At 40.6% G+C, this 25,587-nt stretch overlaps 1 protein-coding gene across 1 annotated transcript in view; it reads left to right on the forward strand.

The window, feature by feature from the left end:
- Positions 1-25,587, forward strand: part of LOC108789608 — a 50,636-nt gene that overhangs the window by 1,772 nt on the left and 23,277 nt on the right. Inside the window, exons 2-3 of the mRNA XM_018559669.1 lie at positions 4,486-4,640; positions 23,115-23,480. Coding sequence (XP_018415171.1) covers positions 4,486-4,640; positions 23,115-23,480 — 521 coding nt within the window. The remainder of the gene's footprint in view (positions 1-4,485; positions 4,641-23,114; positions 23,481-25,587) is intronic.

Genomic DNA, 25,587 nt, shown 5'->3' on the forward strand with positions numbered 1-25,587 from the left:
GGCAGAAAATGCTTTAGCATCAGAGATCAGTGGGAGTAAAAAGAAAGGAGAAGAAATAATGCCCCTTTGTTGGTATCTGTGAAAGAAATAGTGCCCCACTTTTAGTTTCTGAAACAGGAATAGTGCCCTACTAATGTTGTCAGTGGGAGTTATTTTTCCCCATAGTTTGTGTCAGAGGGATGAATAGTGCCACATTGTTGGTGTCAGTGGAAGAGTAGATGGCCTGTCATTGGTGTCAGTGGTAGGAATAGTGTCTCATTGTTGGTGTAAGTGGAAGAAATTGTGCCCGGTTATTGGTGTCAGTGGAGGGGATAGTGCCTTATAGCTGGTGTCAGTGGTTGGATTTATGCCTCATTGTTGGTGTCAGTGGGAGGAATAGTGCTGCATTGTTGGTGTCTGTAAAAGGAATAGTGCCCCATCATTGGTGTAGGTGGGAGGAATAGTGCCTCATGATTGGTGTAAGTTGGAGGAATTATGCCCCATTATTAGTATCACTGGGAGGAAGTATAACCTACAGTTGGTATCACTGAGAAGAATTGTACCACATTGTTTGTGTCAGAGATAGGGATAATGTCCCGAGGGCAAAGGGCCCTAGTTTGGAAACAACTGTGATCAGAAACAGCCCAGTTATCACAGGATCATCAGTTATAGTTACTGGCTGTTCAAGGGTATGGAAACAAAGGGGTTGATTTACTAACCTTATAAACACGCCACGAACAAGTATACACCTCTGTAGTGTGTTCCCTCCCAGCATGATCTATTGGTGGAATCTAGACACATTTGTAGTGTGTACACACCCAGCAGGTGTGTTGTGCAAAGCCCTGCATGAATTGCAAGGTGATGTTGTGTAAATTAGCTCTACATTGTGTTGCTTGCGTTGATGAATGCAGGAATGTAAATGCATGAGCTAACAATTTTTGTCTAAACTGTGAAGCAGCATTATATATGCATCATGTGCATGATTTTTCCATATATGGCATTAGTGGAAATATGCTTTTAGAGACTTTTTGGCTGATAAATACGTTTTGCTGTGTAAAAATCACACGCACCTAGTGCGTGCGTGTGTTTAGGTTAGTAAATCACCCCCAAAATGTCAGATAAAAAGATAACAATTTTTAGCCTTGATGTTTGTCTCAAGGTTGGTTCACTTTAATAGCTCAACATACACTATATGAGGTATAAATATAACCTAGCAGTTCCTTATGTATATTTAATTAACATTTTGATTGAAGTGTTTATGTGTTTAAGTGCTCATTAAACTGGCCATACATTGGTAGATTTCTGAACGAACATTCATATAAATGATCTGTCCGGACCATTCGATAATGCCATCAGTGAATGTCATTGATTTTCGTTTTGGCTAACATTGACTAACATTCATATTCAAATGGAGTTTCCCAAACGAAAACCACATTCACTGTTAGAATTTTGTTCATCCGAGAACATTTTTTCATCCTGCTACCTCAAAATTTTTTCTATTTGACCCCATCAACTATTAGAAAGTTTTAAGAACTAATTTTCTTAAAGGAGAACTATGAGATGAGTGATTTCCACTCACCTCATAGTTCTAGCCGACCTGTGACAATGAGACTGTCACAGGTCGGCTCAGTAGATCGGGAGGTGAGCGAACACATACCAGGTTCGCTCATCTCTCGATCCTGTCATGGCTCTCTGCCGTGACAGGGGGAGGGGCAGAGCCAGCTGTCACTCACGCAGCTGGGCGGATCCCGTCATCTACGTCGGGATCCGCTCCAGCTGCGGCGTCCCAGTATACCGCGAGCTGTAGCTCGCAGTATACTGAGCTTAGGGTAACGGAAGGACGCTAGTGTGTGTCCTCCCGTTACCCTAAGGAGAACTATGGGGAAAAACACTGACCCCATAGTTCTCCTTTAAATGAAAATTTACTATTGTATAGCCAGCTTTAGTGTCTTGTCCCCCAAATATTTCACATTTTGACTCATCAGTCCAGAGCACTTGCTGCCATTTTTCTGTGGCCTTGCAGCCAAAAAGCCATACCTCCGACGTGGAAACTAGGCTAGGTGACTCAAGTATGCATGAAAACATAGGAATTGGAGTGCAGAAAAATGGCAGCAGGTGCTCTAGACTGATGAGTCAACAATTTAAATATTTGGCTGTAGCAGGAGGCAGTTTGTTCACCGAAGGGCTGGAGAGCAATACAATAATGAGTGTCTGCAGGTAACATTAAAGCATGGTGGAGGTTCCTTGTAAGTCCGGGGGCTGCACTTCTGCCAATGGAGTTGGAGATTAGGTCAGGATCAATGGTGTCCTCAATGCTGAGAAATACAAGCAGATACTTATCCATCATGCCATACCATCAGGGAGGTGTATGATTGGCCCCAAATTTATTCTACAGCAGGACAATGACCCCAAACATACAGTCAACATCATTAAGAACTAACTTCAGTGTAAAGAAGAACAAGGTGTCCTGGAAGTGACCGTTTGGCCCCCACAGAGGAGCCCTGATCTCAAGTGTCTGTCTGGGATTACTTGAAAAGACATAAGGATTTGAGGCAGCCTACATCCACAGAAGATCTGTGCTTAGTTCTCCAACATGTTTGGAACAACCTACCTGCCAAATTCCTTCAAAAACTGTGTGCAAGTGTACCTAGAAGAATTTATGCTGTTTTGAAGGCAAAGGGTGGTCACACCAACTATTGATTGATTTGGATTTCTCTTCTGTTCATTTTGTTCTCTACTTTCCATTTTGTTAATTAATAAAAAATAAACCATTAACACTTTTATTTCTCAAAGCATTCTTACTTAACAGCCTTTTTTCCACACATGCCTAAATCCTTTTTCACAGTACTGTATATATAGGTATATAAATGCTACCATAGACTAAAGAAAAAAATATAAAATGACACAATCTACTTTAATGCACTTTTTGTTTTTATTCACACAGCACAGACCAGAAAATGAAAGACACACTGTACTGTGTCCAAGATTTATCTCTCATATGGCACCATCGCCACAACAACAGTACCGCTCCAGAATAGCAAATAGCAAATCAGCTGGCCCTTCAGGGAATGTGAGAAATGAGCAAGGGACATTACAACCTAATGCCAATAGCCGATGGAATACTTCAGGTAAAAATTATTTACAATATGTGTAACAGCAAACCTGGCTATTTGATTATGAAAAACTAAATTAAAGCAGAATTCTGATTAGCCGCAGCGAGATAGGGTGACAACCCTATTTTTTTCTTCACTTTTGCAGCTCCCAGTGTCACCTCCTCATCTCCAGCTTGCTCACCAGACAGCAGATCAACATCATGTCCAGTGAGCAGGCAGGAAACTAAAAGGTGAACTAGGAAACGGTAGCGTAGTCATTCTGGATATTAAGTGTGACTGTGGTATGCAAATCACAAGAGTAGTTTATCACAATGATAAAACCTTGGAATGCAAAACAGTTAACATGTGCATAGGTCTATTTGTTTGAAACTCTACTTTAATCTTAAGGCACATCAACGTTTGCCTATAAATAGAGAGATTGGGTAGCAGCTCATGATGAGGACACATTCAGTTATTCTAAACAGTACAAGCAGAATAAAGTAGTTAATTTAAAATCCACTGATATAAGTGTAATTAAGGTGGGGATTGTGTTGTGTGTTAGTCAACTATAATTTGCTTAAAGATAAAGGTGTCAAACAGGAGAATTACTTACAGTATATAATTACTGTCGTTGGAGCAGATTTATAGTAATACAACCACAATGTTCCTGCAATAATAAATTTGGGTTCAAAAGTCCAATTATGGTAAATGTTTTAGCCACTGTGAAAACCTGGCATTTACAAGAGGTTCCCTGTAGTTCTCAGTCGTTGAGTGTATGTGGCTTGAAGTATTTTCCTTTAAGTTCAATGCAAACCTTACATGGACCTCATGTTTAACTCTGATTTTAACATTTGACATGCCCCACCATCCTATAATGCAAAGGGCACCTGTCTATTGGCTTCTGAGGTTTCCTTGCCCTTTGAGATTTGGCCAATCTATGATGAGTAATTAAGTATAACTTTATATTAGGAATGCACCGATACTAGTATAGGTGCCGATACCAAGTATTTGGGTGAGTATGAGTACTTGGCCAAATGCTCCGATACTTATCCCAATACCGGAACTTCCGGTCAGATGGAGATTTCCTCTGACCGGCAGTGTTGCGAGGGAACATAGAGCTGCTAATTACAGGCAGCGCTGCATCTGGTTTCTGACAGGTAGTTAGGTTACACAGCAGCGGGCTTCCCCACTGCTTGTGTAACCTAACTTGGTAAGGCAAGAGCTGTCACAGCCTCTACTCTGTGTTAGAGGCATGTGGATGGTTTGGACTAATGGCAAAGCGCCATTGGTCCAAGCTGTTTAATAAAAAAACAAAAACAAACCCAGTGAGGACATCGATGCCTCACCAGTGACAAGCGGGTCAGGGAAAGGGAGGCCTCTCCCTGTCTCCTCCCTCCTCCTCCTCCCCATGCAGCTTGGTTACTGAGCTTGGGGCGGAGCGTTGGCTGGGTGGGACGGAGTGTCACAGACTCACCTGGCGCGTCCCTTCGTTCCAGCGGCGCACCGTCTCCGTTCTGACGTCACGTCGGGCTCCTCCCACTGGCTGCGGCTCCTCAGTTAAATTCACAGGTGAGTCACTCACTCGGCGTTCTCTCGTTGTGGAACGTCGAGTGACGACCCAGTGAACCTCACCAGCTACAGACTGACCCGCTGTCTCTGTCAATACAGCATTGAGACGAATCCTAGCCGAGGCTCCCAGGGCAGACCCTGGCCAAGAGTGTTGCCTGTTCAGACTGCTTGCAATCCCAGGACCCTGTCATCTCTCCTCCAATTGCTGACATCTAAGCGCAAATACTCAGGGGATTCAAGACCCATACCAATCGCTGCAGTTGCAGCTTGTCATACCTGAACTGTCACTAGTTGTTAAAGGGAACTTTACCTTTCAAGCACAGCTCCTTGTTCATGCTCAGAATTCATATTGGGAGGAAGTTGTCTGTTCAGCTTGTTATAGTGAGGGCCATACTTATCATAGTGACTGCAGATTATCTTCAATTATAAGTTGTTGTTGATATATAGTGAACTACCATAATCATCCTCCTCAAGCGATTCCTGGGGCTGCCCTACTGAGGCTGAGGCCTGTGTCAACAATTAGCCAGCGGGTGGTGTATGATGTGTACGGTCTCCCCACCGCACTAAGTGTACTTGGGATCCGTTCACCTGAACCACCCCTTCATACATTGTTGCGTGAGTTCCGCAGCTGTGATTCAGCATACCCCGCAGATCTGACATGGAGCTTCAGTGGGACGGGGACGGCGCTTCGGTGGGACGGGGACGGAGTTCCGGTGGGACGGGGCAGAGCTTCAGCGGGACGAGAGATGCCTCACCGAGCACAGAAGGCATGGCACGTCACTGGTACTGACACACTGCCCAGCTTCCTGATTGCTGGGGAGCCCGGCTCCATGCTACCTGAAGCACCAGTATCGGTACTCGGTATCGGCGAGTGCCGAAACAAAAATTTTGGCACTCATACTCGATACTGAAAAACAGGTGTTGGTACATCCCTACTTTCAATAAAAGTAAAACATAATTTCTTTCAAATGACATTCAAACACTATAGGAGCCTAAATAATAACAATCTATATGCAAAACACACTTTTGTATAGAGGTTAATATTATACGATGGCTCGTAGTGTTTGAAAGGCATTTTAGCACAGTTGTGTTTTTAGCTGTATTTTTAAAGATTGGGTTTTGTAACTCATCATAGATTGCCCAGACTCAAATTATCTTAGACTTTAGAAATCATTTAGGTTTCAGTTCTATGGTGTCTATCATACTGCACTGAAATGTATAATGAAAGGTCCGGAAAGGTCCGTACAACATATATACCATTTTATATAAACAAATGGCTGTATTTTTTAGGAAAATAGTGTAATTACCTAAACATGACCAGGTATCGGTCTCTTGCAGTCCCTGTACAGCAGACCTCAGACTGGGAGAGAGAGAAATGGCACAGTGAGTCAATTATTTGTGCTGCAGTTCTCACATTCTAAGGCATATATGGGCAGCAGGACAGAGTAGACTGACAGAGATGAGCTCATCATCCTCTTCTTCTCCTTCATTGTCCAGTCACAGGCTAGGGACAGAAAGAAGCCCTAGTGTATTAGTTAACTAAAGTAGAAAAAAAGTCAGATCTGCAGGCAAATCCTTTGACAGGTAAAACAGCTCTCATATATGTATTTAATTTGTGTATTTAGCTGGATGTCTGGAGTTTAGCTTTAAGTCTTATCTGCATTATTACAGGTTCCTTTTCTGTACTGAAATAGCTTACTTTTACTGCACACTAAGAGCTTCTCATGCAGTGCATTAGAAGCTGAAGCAAGTCAGACAGAGCTTGCCTCCTTCCTTGGCTGCAGGACATTCGGCATCATCTAGCTCTTTCCTTCCCTTACTGTCCACCCCTTTCATTCATTGGATTTCAGTTCTTTTGATCACAGTGGCTGAGCATCACATGTGGGTGTTACATAGGGTGGTCTGCATGCAAATGTTGTCTACCTGGGAACTCCCACACCTTCAGAGAGACACCTAGCCATCAAAGCATTTTGATATTTACATAACTCTTCCTAAGAGCCAGCCCACTGTTTGCATGGCCATCATGGCTTGGGGCCTCTTGAGAGAATTACTGAGGCAGGGGGCTGTGATATTTTCAAGAAATTATGTACAATACCCTGTTGGTCCCTTCCACCAGCTCTGATCTGCCTGCATTGAGATCCAGCGATCATGTCAATGAGTCTAAAATAAGACATGTAATGAAAACAGAAAATTTTAATTAAAAAAGGTCATCAGCATGTTGATTAAGGGGGGAGAGGGACTAGGGAGGCCAAAAAAAAATTAGCAGATTAAACTTCATCTTTTAGTGGTTAGCTGGGCAATGCTGTGTAATTATACCAGAAGTGTCCTGATAATGGATAACATCACCTTATTAATGCTTTGACACAGCATGCAAATCCCTTGGCCTGGCCCATTGCACCACTAACAAGCAAGCTATCACTATGCTATGGAATGTGTCCTTGACTGCGTTACGTGCCTTTACAGCTCCAGCTTGAAGTGATGAAAATATAACACATTCGGGCATTATCATTCTATAACTCCGTGCTGCATACACAGAATAGCACAGCAGCAGCATTGCTGGGGACACTACAATACATTGCGCCTTGCAATTAAACATGTTATTGTGTGTAACTATTATGCCATAAAAACCTTGCACAATAGACATCACAATGTTAATGCAAATGCTTTCACTTGCCTCTCTCATTAATACACATATTGATAGAGCCTGCCGGTGGCAGGAACATTTTACTGGAGTAGGGTCAAAAACTAATTATTCACCATATGGTGGCTGCCTCCACAACAATTGTGTAAGAGGAAAAAAAGGAAGTCCCCTAGCTGATTTCTTTGGGCAGTTTGCTCAGTGATGACTCTCTTGACACATGCCATTCATGCGCTCGCTGAATAACAGATGGGCTAAGACTGGGAACTAAGGGAAAAGCATGGCAGAACCCTGATACCAGCTTGGGTCTTTTATCCCACAGAATGACTTTAAGTCACATGGTCCAAGAACATAACAAGTGAGGAATTGTACTTGCAGGATTTCCTTGCTTTTCAAACAGGCTAGACGTAATTTTGACTCCCTTTTTCGTATTTTGTTTATTAAAAGGATCAGGGCTGTGGATGAAAGAGATTATTTGATTGTGGCGTAGGCAGTTTTCTGCCAATGACCCTCTTCTCATTGTGAGCGGGGAGAAGTTGGTTGGCGCTTTGGCAGATAACAATATAGCCGAGCTCCAAATTAAAACTTAAACTCATTTCTTTTCCTTTCATTTGTAAATTTTCCCTGTACGTGTCAAAGGAACAAACCACTGGGATTTCATGAATTCAGACAGAAAAGCTTTAAATCTGTTGCCTTTACTTTTTTTTTTAACCAAGCATAGGAGTAAAATATGTTCGTTCTCAGGAATCCAATTATACGGTGTATAATATTTCTCCTTTAGTTCTATTATAACTGATTATTCATAAAGTAATATGAATATACATTAACACTGCAGATTCTACATCACATATAAAGCATTTACCAAAAAAAGCAACTGTGCTAATTTAAAATCATAGTACAAGCAGCAATGTCGTGTTGTGTTACATGACTAATAAAAACTAATTTCTGATTGGCTGTTGTGGGTTATTATGCATTATAGCTTAGCTTAGCAAAAATGGGGGCACTCAGATAAGTATGAAAATACGTGGCCTTTTTACATTCCATGATGCCAAGTACTGGTATCTATTGAACAAATTCAATCTTTTCTGTTAATGTTGTGTAAAATAGGGGAATCTGGTTATAGCAAAAGTATAATGCCAATGTGCTAGTTGCAAGTATCTTCAATGCAAATACAGCATGGAGCTTTGCTGGCTTTTAGCCCCGAGGCACTTGCCCCAATTGCCTTAGCTTAATATAGTCCAACATCAATGCAAGTTATTAAATAAATCCAAGGTATAATATAATTGGGCTAAAGAACCCTTTAACTGCACACTAATGGTAGATCCCTGTATATATTTATGATTGTACTATATACAGGCAGTCCCGGGGTTACATACAAGATAGGGATTGCAGGTTTGTACTTAAGTTGAATTTGTATGTAAGTCGGAACAGGTACATTTTTCAAGTGTAACTCCAGCCAAAAACATTTTTTAGTTTTGAATAGGATAGGGAAGGGTCACGTTTGTTTTGCTGTCTGTTCCTGTTGTTCAGAAGATTATAATATAATAAAAATTTATCTTACTTTTAATTTTTTTTGTCTTTTTAATTTTATTATTTTAAACTTTTTTTATTTTAATGTTCTGAGCAATAGCCAGCCTGCTATTGTATATTTCAAATTGCAATAGCCAATAGCAGGCTGGCTATTGCCCCTGCCGACTGCCTGCAGCACCATATCTTTAGCAGTCAGCACAACACAACAGCCTGAACATTATTTTATAAAAAAGATACAAACGATGGAGTCTATTTTTAAACAATTTGTAGTGCTATCTGCCCTGTAAATCTCTGTGACCATGTGTTCTGTGAGAATAGAGGCAAACACAATTTTTTTAAATATATTTTCCTTTTAGGTTGAATGTCATATAGTACTGCATTATGGCCACTAGATGAAGCTAAAGAGCATAGGAAATAAATACATATTTCCTGTGCTCCTCAGCTCTTTCTAGTGGCCATAATGTTGTACTACATTACATTCAACCTGAAGGGAAAATATACTAAAAATGCTAGTTGTTGCCTCTTCGCACAGAATGAATGTTCAGAAAGATTTGCAGGGTGAATGGCTCTGTGAAATGGTTATAAATAGACCCCTGGGTGTCCGTCAAGATCTATTATTTTTCCTGTGTCAAAGCACAGCACACCAGTGGACTTATTCAATAATGTAATACAGAGAGTTATATTTGTAGTGACCCATAACAGCCAGGCTCAGCATAATGTAGCTGCTACCACAACAACTTACTAATATAAGGTTAGTTTTGGATAGAGTGGGGAAGGGTTAGAACCCCTGCCATATTTTTATTGTTATCTGTAACCCCGCTAGATAGATTCAATTTCTATTTCTCACTGGGGCTGCTGAAGGAGCCTGAGGACTAGCCTCCTTCCTACTTACTATGGACCTAGAACTATGGAGACTCTCCTCAGACCTCTTGGGGTTACATGGAACTATTACCTTAGGTTTATGTGTTGAGTGAAGATACTGCATGTTTCCCCTGACATTACATTTAAGTGACCCTGTATTCATTACAGGCAGCAGGCTGTCTGGAGTGACCATTGTTTATGGTGATAAAGCTCTTAGCTAATTAAGGACATTCATTAGAGTCAAAGGGGTTGATTTACTAACCTTATAAACACACCACGAACATGTATACACCTCTGTAGTGTGTTCCCTCCCAGCATGATCTATGGGTGGAATCTAAACACCTTTGTAGTGTGTACACACCCAGCAGGTGTGTTGTGCAAAGCCCTGCATGAATTGCAAGGTGATGTTGTGTAAATTAGCTCTACATTGTGTTGCTTGCATTGATGAATGCAGGAATGTAAATGCATGAGCTAACAATTTTTGTCTAAACTGTGAAGCAGCATTATATATGCATCATGTGCATGATTTTTCCATATATGGCATTAGTGGAAATATGCTTATAGAGACTTTTTGGTTGATAAATACGCTTTGCTGTGTAAAAATCACACTCACCTGGTGCGTGCGTGTGTTTAGGTTAGTAAATCACCCGCAAAGAGTGTCTGTGCTTAAGGAATTCCAATGCGGCACCTGGCTGTCTAGGGGTGGGAACTGTTCAACACACTGAACTCGGTGAACACACTGAACACACTGAGTATCGGTCTCTTGCAGTCCCTGTACAGCAGACCTCAGACTGGGAGAGAGAGAAATGGCACAGTGAGTCAATTATTTGTGCTGCAGTTCTCACATTCTAAGGCATATATGGGCAGCAGGACAGAGTAGACTGACAGAGATGAGCTCATCATCCTCTTCTTCTCCTTCATTGTCCAGTCACAGGCTAGGGACAGAAAGAAGCCCTAGTGTATTACCGATATATACCGTATATGTGTATATACCGATATATCGGCCGCCTAAACATATCGGCTGAAAATTGCACTTTTGGCATAATGTCGAAAGTGCCATTTTCCTGCCGATACATCGGCGCATCCCTACTTTCTTTCCTCCCCGCTGGGCGCTGCTCTGTGTCCCAGCAGGGAGGAGAGAAACTGCGATTGCCGGCCGAGCGCAGCGGGAGGAGAGCGCTGTGAGCGGCCGGTGTCTCCTCCCACACCGCTCAGCCTCTTATCACAGTCCGGTAGAGCGGTGTGGGGGCGGAGGCAGGCCGCGCTGTCACGGGAGGCTGAGCTCTCCTCCCTACACCACTGGCTCAGCCTCCTGTGACAGCGTGTCAGAGAGGAGAGCAAGGTACAAACACTCAGCGATCCGTGATCACTGAGTGTTTATAGATAATTGAGGATATGGTATGTGTACTATATGTTCAATTATGAATAAATGGGAGTGATCTGCATCACCTCCTGTTCATTCATAGTTCTAGTTATAGTGAACATACCATTTCCTCATGTTATCAGTGAACAGGAACACTCACAGAGGATTCCTGTTCATTGATAACAAGGGATGCAGAAAAAGAGATTGAGGGCTTTGTGTCTCTGAGGACTCAATCTCTTTTTCTATTTTAAAAATGCCACATGTGTACAAACCTGACTGACCACCGTGTTATGTTTTAGGTGGACCATTGGGGGGGTTTATATAAACTTGGCTAAACTGCCTGTTTCTACTGCTCCTTTGCCATGTGTGAGTGAGGCCTAAAACAGAGCAAACTGTCCTGAGTCCTGACTCACAATCAGTATTTATTGTTCTTTGTTTTTTTTTTTAATCAGTTTCAGTATATGATGAGCTTCACATCAAAATTTACACTAAACTCAAAGTCTGTGGTCATGGATAGGGATAGGAACCTTGGGCATCTCAGAAATGTTACTAGTAGAAATATTAGTATTGACTAATACAAAATAATTGTGTGCAATAAGTGAACTGGAAAAAAGACACATTACACTGATTTAATTTCACCCGCTTGTTTTCATAAGGATATAAATTGACCATCAAACTTAAAAACAAAATTCCAATAAATCTGACCAGCTAGAGACATTAGATGAAAATGCGATTGGGTTCCTTTGAAAGCTCCTGGTATAGAAAAGGTATTTTTTAAAACCTTCACAGTCTAGCTGCTTGCAGTGTCTACTATACTGAAACAGCTAGTATATCATAACATTTGTAACGCCACAGTATTATATTCCTGCTGTACTAAATACCTATTAGTACTACATAAAAAGGCTTCTTTTAATACCAACATTATATTGAAAATGTGGGCAATTTACACAGAGGTGTGTTCTTTTTGTGTTCCTTGACTTATTACTTTCTTATCAAACATCCTTTGACTCAAAGCTTTTGCTCAATCAGCATGCATTTGCATATATGTCTGATAGGGGCATTTTCCGCGTGCAGATAAGCCACTCTGTTTGTACAGCAGACTTGTACTTTAATTAATATCTGGTTGATATATGAAAAGATGTAAAATCACTTTATTAAAGCACATCATGTATTAATCATGCTGCCTGAAAGGCAGCAAACAATGATAAGACTAGATGCTTTGTTTTATTGAGTTACAACTAAGCAAAATCTACTTTTAAACTTAAAGCTGGATATATTCCCTTAACAATTCAGATTGAAAGTACCCATGTTATAAATCCAAATGCTTCTTATGATGGCACAGATAACAAACAATGGATTAGTGTGATACATGCCTTCTATACATTGCAAAGCTGAAAAGGCTTCTTATTATCTGGATTATGAAATCACACTGAAGTAGGGAGAGAAAGTGATTAATCAAAACTTTTGTTCCATTTCTGTGTCAGTAGACATCCGTGCGCATATGACAATGGCAGCTTTCGGCAAACCGTACGCAGTGTTCTTCCTCTGATTTTAGATATGATGAATGTGCCATATAGGTGACCTATATACAAGGCGACATGTAAATATTCAAGACCTTCTTTTGTTCGTATTGAACAATGACCGTCATTAAAAAAAAGACTCGGTTTGACCAATATGTCCCTCTGTGAGGATGCAGGGCTATTGCTGATTGGTCACCAGGACACATCCATGTGCCTTTGATAGTAATGACATGGAAGATGTATGGTCAAAGTGCTGCACTCAGCACCACTGCTGAGATGTAAAGAAAAACACAGTGACCCAAACAGACCTGTACTCAAACAATGTCGCACCAACCAAAGACAACATATTGAGAGGAAAAATGCTTGTAAGCGGTGTGTGCGGGAAGATGTATTGGCCAGACAGCCATAGGGCAAACTTTGAACTATTGAAATCTTTAGAAATATTGTCTAGTTTAACAACAATACTTACAAACCTAATTAATCATGCGTAGATAGTTATTTTAAATCTTTACATAGTACATCATTTTCATGTTACAATGGACATGTCAGGTTTGGGTAACTGACCATTATACAGGTGCAGAATAATCTAATTTAGAATTTTCATTTGTAGTTAATGTAATTTTGTTTACTCAATTTAACTTATTGTGTGGGACTGCATAGAGAGTGAATATATATTTTATGACTTGTCTATATACATTCTATCAATATGACTTGACAATATGACTTGTCTTTATTCATTTTATCAAAACCAAATGGTCATAATGAGTTGGGAAGTAAGTATATAAGAAGGTTAGGATAGATGCTGAATTAACATTTTGCAATAAAGACACATTCGGTCTGAAGCATGACAGGTCAATAAGTATTCAATGTGACAAAAGTCTGTGCTGGATCAGCTCTTAATGTTTGCATAATACATTATCCTATTATTATTTTTTTGCACATGAAAAAAGCAATATTGCATTTTATTGCACTATGCATTTTACACAAATACCAGAAATGATTGAATGTTCACTTGCTCAGATTATACATTGCTCTATTTGATGATCTGTTATGGTGATTTTATTGGGTTGACTTCCGGAGAGTTAAAGTGCATCTAAAGCCAAAGCTTTTATATCAGTTTTGGATCATAGAGGGATGAGTGGTTAGAGCCCTGGTCAGGTTATGCAGGCTGTATCCCTGTTAGGGAGATTCAACCTCTTGATTTGTACTGGTGACTGTTATCACTAGGACTGAAAATTAGAGACAAAGCAAAAGTTTGAGTTGCCACCAGAACAGGAATAGAGGGGAGAACTTCCAACTGGGACACTTATTCTGGTGACAACTGTCTAAGAGGGTATTTCTTTAATTTTGGAGAGATTTCTCCTAACTTCTTGCTGTGTCTACAAAACAGGAAGTAAAGGGAAATTTCCCTGATTGGGCACAGATGGGCAAAAAAATGACAGAGGTTTTCACCATTCTTTACTCCATCCAAAATGAAAAGAAACAATTTGGTTTAGTTATGCTTTACCTTTTTAAATAGTTTTTTTTCATTACAAAAAAAGTACAGATGGGTATTGGGCTTTCTGGAACACCTATTGCCAAGGTTAAAGAGATCCTGTCACATCTTTAACAAAAAATCCAGCCAGCTGCCCCCTGCAATAGGACAAGCTGTTCACTTATGTTTATAGTTCCCTATGAAGCAATAGGCGGAGGAGGGATGATGGATGCCCAAGCTAGGAGGGGCTAGGTAGGTATTGGAAGGGAGGGAGCAATTCTTTTAGGTGTGTTAAAGGGGAGTAGAAGGGCCAGCTAGCATAGCGATAGCTGGGTTTATTGTGGGAGGTGGAGAAAAGGGGGCCAACTTATGGCATGATGTAAGGTTGTGAACCATTTTATATGGGAGAGCAAATTAATGCGTCCTTCCCACCCTCCCCATTAGTTATTCGGACTTGTTGTTTTTTATGTTACCAGACATGTTAGTTTCTGCAAAGTTGGGAAGGAGAGATACATTAATTCTAGTTGGAGTCAAGGTGTATTCTCTTTTGATTATGCCACTGGTGACATTTTGTCTGGGGGAGATATGGCTAATATATTTTTCTTCTAGGTCGGTAATCCATCGGTCAGGTCCCTGGCGGTGCCATACATTCGATGATGAAAAGCTGGCCCTCCGCAAAATAAAAGAGGCGGATTAGTATAAAAAGGGCCAATGGTGGGACTACTAGGCTGTAAAGATTTTGTAGCCAGTAAGAGCTTTGCGGCCTGTTATTGAGCATACCCACTTGGGCCAGACTACTGTTCTTTTGCATTTTCCATAATAATACATGAGCTAAGAATCCAAAAGCAAGTATTAGCCCTGCTGTAAAGACCATGAAAGGAGGGGTCTTAAAAAGATATTAGATAAGGTTAGGTGGTCTACCTCTCCAGCAAAAAGAGAGCAAAAAAATGAAATTTGGCCTGACAGATCCTGAAGTAATGTGTAATATTCCATCACTAATATTTAGTATTGCCTGTTACAGTCTTCATGTTGTTGCCTCACTGCCACAAGCCTTGCAATAGACAGTAGATGAGTGAATACGTGGGAGCATCAGAAACTCCAGGGTATTGGATGAGGTGAGGGACGAGGCGGGGCACAACTAAAGACCATCATTAGATTCCCCAATACATTTCAGAAGACTCCACCTATAAGGGAAATACTATATGTCTACATTGGACTACTACTGAAGAGTTTTTAATTTGACTAATAATTATTAAGAGCTTTATTGGTCTTTCTCTTCCTTCACTCTTCTATGTTTCTATAAGAAAACAAGAAGGCAGACTCAATGAACCGCTTTTTTATGCTGTCACTATTCTACAGTATGTGTGCATGTTAAAGTGCTGGTTTAAAATTAAGGTAATCTGGGACCTGGGAAGTCACTTTAACCTCCATGTTTAAGAAGACCCTGTAGCCTGTCATCAGTGCATGAAGGTACCTCCAGGGGTAAAGAGCTGGTGGTTCCTAAAATCTCAAATGGAGACTCCCATGTGTAAAGGCTAGAGACATGCTACATGAGCAGTCTCTCATACGATGATGCCAGGTTTAACCCAGCTAAGTCTTTATGTATGTTTGCTGTTTCAGTTGCTTCCTTCTATTGTTCCCTTCATATTGCCAGCAATGGTGTACCAGTCCATAGGTCTAGTGTTCCAAGCTAGTATCTTACAGAGAGGGGACAGAAAATTATTTTGTTTCTTAAATTTTAATAAAGACCTATACAAAAATTAAAATAAAATAAAAAGGCAGATTAAAATACCAGCAAATCATTGACTTCAGATTAGGGAATAGGTTAGTTTGATAGGGTCAGACACTTTGGCGATTAAGTAGGTTTTTGGTTGTTCACTTATCTCTAATCATTACTGAACAAACCTTTTTATTCCAAGGTGTATAGACCAAGCCAGCATTTGAATATCTTCACTCAGCACAATATTGCGTGCATCTTATCAGGTGAAATGCTTGTTATTTTATCTATGTTTCATGGAGAAGGTTATTTGCCGAAAGCAGCTGCTTATACAACTGTCAACGTACTTAATATGTATTCATATATGCTACTATGAAACCATGGATTTAATTGTTTTAAGTGTCTGGAATAAAAACTGTCTAAAAGCTGAATAACAGGATTCAAATCTGTACTTGAAAATTAAATAGACAGTTGTGAAGGAAAACTTGAATTTGATTGGTGACATTATATCAGGCCCATAGTGCCTTGAAAAAAAATATTTTGTGGTGTGTTAGTCACGTCACCAAAATGAGTCAAGATTCTCATTTTACTACATACTGTGAAATAAAACCATGAACCTTTACCTGACAGGAAATTGAATGCTGCTTACTACTTTGTTTAACCCAATTATGAGGTAAATTCTGATCATTTGTATAAATACTCAAACTACAATTTCAATACAAATAAAAAATATTTTTAAATCCATGCATACTCGTTGTGTTTCCATAAATGCTAACAATTATTGTTCACAACTTCTGCTAGTGGCATGCAGTCTTTTCCTATGTGAACTACATTGGAGAAATCAGTAGTTGACACCCCAAGCATGTTTAAAAAGTCATGTTCAATCCTTTTATATCTGTAGCTCTCATTAAAATAATACTACTAAAAATAAATGTCATTCTGCCATGAAAGTCCTTACTCAGGCACTTCCAGTTATAGGGTGAAAACACTCTGTCTCTGTCTCTCAATCGTGCTCCTGTGTTGTCACCCTGTCACATGGACTTCCAATGGGAACAAGTGGTCATTTTAACACACATTGCACAGGCATGACTGTTGTCAACATTAGGCACCACTCCCTTGGAATTGCCATGCAATCATTATTAGAGTGCATGCATGTAGACAGCACATATATGCAACAATGGATGAAAAAAAAGTTGAAGACAAGCTTACCATTTAAAAAATGACAATTGTTTATGATACACAATGCTTAAAAGAGAACTATGGCCATAGTTCTCTATACATATACTAATATCCTCCTGTGACTCAAAACTCAGCATATAGGGGACTATTGCCCACTATATGCTGACAGCGCAGAGCCACACTGCAGCCGGGATGGACAATATTGTCAGGATCCACCCCGCTGCCTGATTGACAGCTGGCTCTGCCTGTCTAGAGGCAGAGCCAGCTGTGCGCGCTCCCTACCCCCTCTGTTCCGTTGAGGAACAGAGGGGGAATCCCTGCGGGGAGTAGTGACAGTCACTGCTCTCTGCAGGGAGATGATCGGGAACTAAGCAATCGGCAGTATGTTATTGCTCAGTCTCCGATCAATAGAGACGATGTGTGACAGCTTCAGTGTAACACGCCAGCTCTAATTATGGGGATGAGTGTAATTCACTTACCCCATAATTCTCCTTTAAGAAAACTAGGGTTTACATTTAGGCAGTGGTGTAACAATCACCATAGCGACCCAGGTGGCCGTTATGGGGCCCAGAGCACAGGGGGGCCCGGCCAGGACATCCCCCTGATGCTGTGCGGGCCACCTGGGTCACTATGGCATCTCAAAATGCTGGCCGTCACTGGCGGGTATAAGGAAGAATGTGTCGCTGTTGGATCACTTGTCAGTAATCTGTGCAGCGGCGCGTTCCTCCTGACAGTAGCTGCTGAGTCAGTGACAGCCAGAAGCTGTAGAAGAGGAGGCTGGGCCTGTCGTCGGCAGCAGAGGAGGCGGGGCCCGGTGAGGGAGGAGGAGGCTGGGCCCGGCGACGGAGGAGGCGGGGCCCACCAGCGACCGCGGAGGAGGCGGACAGCGGTTAGGGGCTGACAGGTAAGAGGTGTGCAGGGGTGTGATCGGCCCACCTGAGATGCTGCAGAGCCGACCATAGAGAGTCTATGGTCGGCTCTGCAGGGTCACTCTCAGGTGGGCTGTTTGGGATATCAGGTGGGATATCAGGTGGGCTCTGCAAGGGGCGTAACAAGAAATCATAGGGCCTCACATAAAGTTTTTCTATGGGGCCCTGTGATTTCTAGTTACACCCCTGCATGTAGGTTAGGATTTACATCTACTTTAAAGCCCAACTCTGGGCTCACCTCTCCCCCATTGAGCACCCTTCCCCAGAGGGGAACAGTATAGGTTTTATAGGTATTTTTTGCTGTAATTTGCATTTATTGCTTCTATACTGATCTCCAAATAAACATTTACTTAGGAGTGAATGAACATGTTAACCATACTATTACTTTTTTTTACTATCAATTCCTGCATAACCTTATAAGCGAGTGTTATGAAGGCACAGACAGCATAGTCATTCACGTTTTAGAAAGAGAATGTATTATTTTTTCACTTTTACTGTCTTTTCTAGCTTACAGAGGTGAAAGAAAAATGCAGACATCCAATATGATCTTGCCTAGATATACATTACCAAATGTTTCCAAGCAGCCTGTACCAAGCGAGGCTTCAAGTGATGGAGAGCCTGATGCAACTGAAGATGATGTACAGTGTGCAATTTCCCTTGGTGATGCGCTCATCCATGCAGCACACAAAACTAATGAATGCAACAACTCCACTCCATTATTAACTGCTCCTGAAATTGAAAGTTTTTCAAAAGCGGAGGAAACAGAAATGCATTGCAGTTTTATAAGCATAGAGCATGATCAGCATCAATCGGTGACACCACTGCATGAGAATGGCAACATATGCACAGCCATAAAAGACTCAGGTAAAGATTTCAGTACATGCTTGTTTACCAAGGCTAAAGTATTAAAACACTTAGCAGATTGTTCTAATTACCGTAAACTAATAAAACACAGAGTTATTTACTATGATCTACTGCATTCTATATATTCGTTTTAACTCTTGCCTTTATTTTGGCACTTCCTATATCAAAGTAATATCTCCCTGTTCATGCCCTAATGGAATTCTACTTGTGGAAACAGCCTTTTGCCAAAAATGTTAATTTTGTTGTAAAACCTGCTTTATTACATTTCTAGTTTTCATTTCTCAAAGCTTAGCCATATTCTTTGTATTTTCCCATTTTATATGCAAAATAAATCAGTATTAAAAGGAAACACTGTGACTTACTTCACATATTACTCACAGATATAAATATTGCTCCTAGAAAAAAAACTGTGTCTAGGAGGTGTACTGATATCCCCTGAAAGCTTCACATGAAGTAAGATCCCCATTGTATCTTACAACAACAAAATTTCTCGCTTTGTCATTGGACATCCTTTCTTCCCAGCCAAATGCAGAACTACATCAGTCATCTTTTTAACAAAAGAATGTTTAAAAAACTCTTTGTCCCCAATTACTCCTGTGTGAATGGCTATTTGGCAGCCATGGTTCTGTACTTACCTACTTACCTTCTGATGACCCATCGCTGTTCATTTTCTCTAGCATCTTCTTTTCTCTCCACTGGTGCTGTTTGTTAGAATTTGCTGTTGACCCTGTTGACTTGAATTGGGAATTACACAATAAGACATCAACAGGAGAATAAGTGTCTGAAGGAGAATCTCTTTAGAGGAACTTCTCTGTGCTCATCCTAAATATTTGAGCTGCAAAAGCAAGTGCAATGTTACATACATGCTGTACCCATAAAATATTATAGCATTATGAATATAAAATTTCAAGCTGGGTACACATTTAGTGAATCATGGCCAATTCAGCATTTGATACGTTTGTGGTCCTATCCTCTCGACAGAAGTCGATAATTAGTTTGACTTTTACCAAAGAGACATGCGGGAAAATCAGTGGTCAAACAGTGCTTGCAGCCAGTCAGCTGGCCGTTAGCAGAGTACAATGTACACAGTGGGAGATTTGTTTATCCGCACTGTTAGCATGGATAGAGGAATCTGCCATGTATTTTTCCTTCAGCCTGCAAGGCCGCGTGTACCTAGCTTTAGAGCTGGCCATAGACAGGCAGCTACCTCCCTGAAAGTGGCAGGTGGGTAGAATGGGTCCTAACATACTAAATTGAACACCTGACCAAAATAGTGCTCAAACATAAAACTACAGAATGCTTACTGACATACAGATTAGTTTTCATGTTTCAGGAGACAGTCAACAAATACTGTACATATTCAAACTTGGAAGTAATTACCAGATTTATAATAAACGCTCTGATTGTCTAATCTCTTGTGTAAAAAAAATGTCTGCAGACATGTTTACTTTATTCTGACAGCTTTAATTAACCTTACTATTTTATTTATATGTTTTTGACTAATTAGTAGATGAAGATTCCATTTACAGCAGTGGTGTGAACACAGGAATGCGCAACTTTGGGGAGAGCTGAAAAAAAATAGGATAGAATGTATCGTTACGCAGCGCTGCATGTACTGACTCACTAAACCACATCGCAACACTTCGCAGTAAATAGAGTGGAATTACATTTTGTGACATTTCAATAATGTTTTTAAAAAGTAAAACAGTGCAATGTGTTATAACACCATGCTCACAGCGCACACCAGCAGGCGTTCATTATACAGAACATTAATGTGTGCCTACCGGTGTGTGCTGTGAGCTTGTTGTGATGCATTGTTATTAGTGATGGTCTCGATGTTCGAGTCGATCAATAGTTCGACTCGAACATCGAGACCATCGGCGAACACACGAACTGTCAGGGTGTTCAGTCGGCTGCCGAGCGCCCCACAAGGCACTGCGCACTGCATAGTGCTTTGTGAAGCCCTGATTGGGTAAAACAATGCACCTGGCCACAGGTCAGGTGCCAGTCTCTACATAATCACAGCACAGTGCACTGTGAGAGCCATGATTGGGCAAAATCATAGCTCACACAGCTAAGTCCTGTCAGGTGCTGGACAAAAGTAAACTGTTGAGCGGAGCTGCGGTGGGAGTTCGTCGCGAGCGGACGGGCTGGCGATCGTCGTTTTTGTAAAAAAAAAATTCTATCTTATTTATTTTTTATTTAGTCTAGTCGACGTCGTCATGGGCAAAGCTGAACGTTGTGGTTGACCATGGATTATTTCGGTGGATCCATTTTTTTTTTTTTTAAATAAAAGACTTGTCAAAAACATGTTTTTTAAGTTATTTTTTCAATTAAAGGATTTTTTCAAAAGCCTGGTATTTCTATTTAAATTTATTTTAACCCTTTAGTGAATGGGTAGGGGTACACAAGGGGAGGAGGCCACATCTGGGTGCCCGTTTATTAAAGGGGTACCCACTGGTGAATAAGCCCCCCTGCAACGCCCCCACAACCAACTTGTGAGGAAGAGGCCCTTGTCCCCATCGGCACAGGGACAAGGAGCTTTTCCAGGGGCGACCTGGAAAGCACCCACCCAGTGCCGAGGGCATGTGGCCTGGTATGGCAGGGAGGGGGAGGCCGCTCGCTCGTCCTCTCCCCCCTTTCCTGCCCTGTCAGGTCTGTGCTCAGATCAAGGGTCTGATTGGGAATTTTTTTCCCCATTTTTGGGGGTGGGGTTTCTCCTTAAAATTCCTACCAGATTTTAAATGCCTGGTATGACTTTGAGGGGGAACCCCATGCACTTTTTTTTAATGTTTTTTATATGAGTTCCCTCCTTAATATTCCTACCAGACCTTAAGGGTGTGGTATGACTTTTGGGGGTAAGCCCACACTTTTTTTTTCTTTCTATTTAAATGGTATGGCAGGGAACATTCGTACCAGACCTGAAGGGTCTGGTATTGTTTGGGAGGGGGAACTGCACCTTTTTTTTTCTTCATAAATGGCAGTTTTAGTGCAGTAGGTTCTATACATCGTACAGATGCACCACTTTACAGGCAGTTGAAGGGGAGCACCCCCAGGCATGATATTTAAAGGGATTTTTAATGTTTTTAGTTTCAAAGGATTTTTATTTTATTGAGATGCAAAATAAGCAGTGCACGTACACGGACATTGTGCGCGTGCATATATAATGGTACAGACATTGCCATTGCTATATAACAGATAAGTGCATGTTAAACATGGCATATAGTAAGCAATCGCCTAATCTATATTTGAAAGCGGTAGCAACTTGGAATTTAAAATTTTTATTGTTTCACTTTGAGCAATGTTAAAATCACTGCTCCTTTAAAAACTGTATTTTTAAAAAGTGTTTCTTGGATTGATATATGTCCCCCAGGGCAGTACCCGAATCCCCATACACTTTTTATGGCCAAAACCTTGCATGTAAGACTTCAAAATGAATGGGGACATTTGATTTTCAGAGTTCTGGTCCCATAGACTTTCATTGAGTTTGAATGTTTTCTATGTTCTAAAGTTCGAACTCAAACCGAACTCGGGTGTGTTCGGACCATTACTAATTGTTGTAACACATTGTACTGTTTTCCTTTTTTAAAACTATATTAAAATTTCATAAAATGACATTTCATTCCACTTTATGCATGGCGGAGTGTTGTGATGTGGTGTAGTGAGTCACAACACACTGCACTGTGTACAATACATTCTGTCCTATTTTTTTCAGCTTCAGCTTGGGACCTTAGTCTAAATTTACATAGTCCAAACTTTGTGCAAATTAAAGTGACAATAAACTCAGGAGTTACATCTTAAAAATGCATTCAAGTACCTTAACTATTAACAAAAATTGAGCTTATTTGTACATCACTCAGCTATAGATCCTTAAATCATCTCTGAATTGGTGTTGACACTGTCCTTCCTTCTGGAGGGTGGCTACTTACTATCACACTCCCGTGATGGACTACAATCTCAATACAAATTAGTAAACTAAACATTAGATTATAGTCCATCATGGGAGCGAGCTTGGAGTGGTGACTACTTTACAACACACACAGGGACCATGGGGAACAAAAGTAGTCACCCTCCAGAAGGAAGGACAGTGTCAACACCAATTCAGAGATGATTTGAGGATCTACAGCCGAGTAATACACAAATAAGATACATTTTTGTTAATAGTTAGGGTACTTGAATGCATTTTTCAGATTTAATTCCTGAGTTTAGTGTCACTTAAAGTTTTGCATGAGGAGCATTTGAAGCTAGTAGGCTTTGCCCCGAGTTATCACTAATAAAAAAATAAATAAAACACAGATGGATTGGGGCTACAACTAAAAACAAGACTTTTTTTGTTTTATTTTATTTTGTGTTCCTACTGACCACATATATGAATCCTCCTCTGTATCGTCTTTTCCAGATTTATCTGAGAGAGCTTCCAGTTGCAGCAGTATCTACAAATCTTTCAGTGCATCATTTTCCCAGTTGCACTCATCATTGTCATCCTTGTGTTTCAAGTCTGAGGAAACATTCAAAAACTCCTCTAGCATTGCTGTTACAGTTGACGACAGAAGATCTCCCCAAGCATCAAGTGAATTTGGTAGCAGTGTCCTAAGTCCTGGCCTATACAGTAAGAGTTGCTGTGGTAACACCGACCTTTACCAGGCTTCCTCATATTCAGTGAGAAAATATTCACAGCCATCAGACTGTTCTCCTATTGACAAAATGTGGCATGACCATTTTCTTAATCACTGGCCAGTCCTTCCGCCAATCTCCCCACAAAGAGGTTAATAAATGTTTATTTTTTTCCCTTCTTTCTGATTCCATATGGGCTTGTTCACAGGCTTTTGCTTGTGTGTGTTTGAATACTTGCTTGCCTTGACTGCTGTGAGGCAATTGTTCCACTAATGCTGGCCATCCTCAAATCAATGGCCGCACGCAACAACAGAAAGTGCCTCAGATGTAGTGGTTTCCACAGGTCCTTTGTTAGGCTTTTGTCAAGCATTTTTGAACCTAATAAATAATGTCAAAAGCTTCTATCATGGCCAAAAATGTTCCTTTTCAAACATTTCTAATAGTATTTTTGTTCTGTCATGTCTCCCAGTGTTGCGAAGAATTTGTGCCGCACAATAGGAATGTGCTGTATCGCGTGCCACTCAGGGCATTGTGCCGCTTTTTTTGTGGTGATCTTGACTCAGCAGCTATTTTGTCCTAAGTATTAATGGCCAACAACATCTAATTGCATGATGCACACTCCTGTCTAGCGGCATATTTTTCTTTTTTGCCTGTGTGGGACAGTTGTTTTGGAGCTCATCAGAAATTAAATGATTAGAGATAAAGTTGTGAATGTTGTGAAATTGATTTTGCATCATGTCCCAGAATCTAAAAGGAGCATGCAGCAAACTTATAGTTTATCTAAACCCAAAAGCCAAAAAAGTTGTGAATGTTGTGAAATTGATTTTGCATCATATCCCAGAATCTAAAAGGAGCATGCAGCAAACTTATAGTTTATCTAAACCCAAAAGCCAAAATGTAATATACTATATATAGCTTACCTATTCTTATGTATGGTGGTTGTATTAGTTTTCTTTTTTTAGGCTTTATTTCTTAGCTACCTTTAACAGACCACGCTGATTTGTAAAAGTGGCAGATAGAAGGTTGAGATAAACCATTTAACTCTGATAGGGGAGCCTACAATGGTTGGCTTTTATTCATTTATGTAAAACCAATATCCCAAAAGGAAAAAAATTAAGTGTTAGCTGAAGTTAAGATTTAATTTGTTAGTCCATCAAAATCATCTAGTCCATCACACACTACCCTCTCCACAGGTTGACAATGCTGCAGTCTAAGGGTGGCTCTGTTGCTCCTCCATAGAGAGGAAACAGTGAGTGTGTTACAGGCCTGAGCATCAGGTGAAAATAAAGGAAAAAAGCCTAAAAAATAAAGTTAATGCAACCACCCTATTTACCTGCATTATATAACATTTTTATTTTTTGGATTTAACTGAGCCAGAAAGCCAGAAATGGCTAATAATATATATCTGTAAAAAATAAGTAAAGGCAACTGGACTTGCTGTATTTTTCTTGAAGACGTTTCACTGGTCATCCAACCAGCTTTCTCAATTCAGAATGACTTGAACAAAAAATTATCTGGGAATAAATAAGGTGAATGTTGCTCCAATCCACATAATATGTTAGTCACAACCAGGTGTTGATTGTATTTGCATAATTGGGGTCTAGGAGGTGTTATTAACCTGCCCAGAGAGAGGTGTTAAAACAGCATTGTATGTGGCAGACAATAGATGTGTCACCTCCCCCACTTCTATTCAAGATTGGCTTCTCCATTTTTACATAAATGGCCTCTTTCACACCTCTTTGAAACCTCCTCCTAGACTCCAAATTATGCAAATGCATCAACACCTGGTTGTGACTAACATATTATGTGGATTGTGAGCAACATTCACCATATTTATTCCCAGATCATTTTTAAAGTCATTCTGAATTGAGAAAGCTGGTTGGATGACCAGTGAAATGTCTCCAAGAAAAGTACAGCAGGTCCAGTTGCCTTGACTTATTTTTTACAGATATACCATGACCTGGATGAATGAGAACCTTCACAGACAATAATGTATATAGCATAAAACTGTTTGCACTATGGTACACAGGGAATGTAACAAGTTATATTAACCCTTTCGCTGCCAAGGACGTATGGCATACGGACCTACAAAAGTGCTTCCAGCTGGCCAGGTCAGTATGCCATACGGACCTGGCATTTACAGTTCTACTATAAGCTGATGGTCGCTTTAGCGACCATCAGCTTATAGTATAACTGTTCAGCAGACTGTTCCCTTTAAATTAATAGCTGTCATCAGCGGCTCATGAGCCGCTGATGAC

This window comes from Nanorana parkeri, unplaced genomic scaffold, assembly GCF_000935625.1.
Source record: "Nanorana parkeri isolate BGI_ZX_2015 unplaced genomic scaffold, ASM93562v1 scaffold411, whole genome shotgun sequence".
Lineage (NCBI taxonomy): Eukaryota > Metazoa > Chordata > Amphibia > Anura > Dicroglossidae > Nanorana > Nanorana parkeri.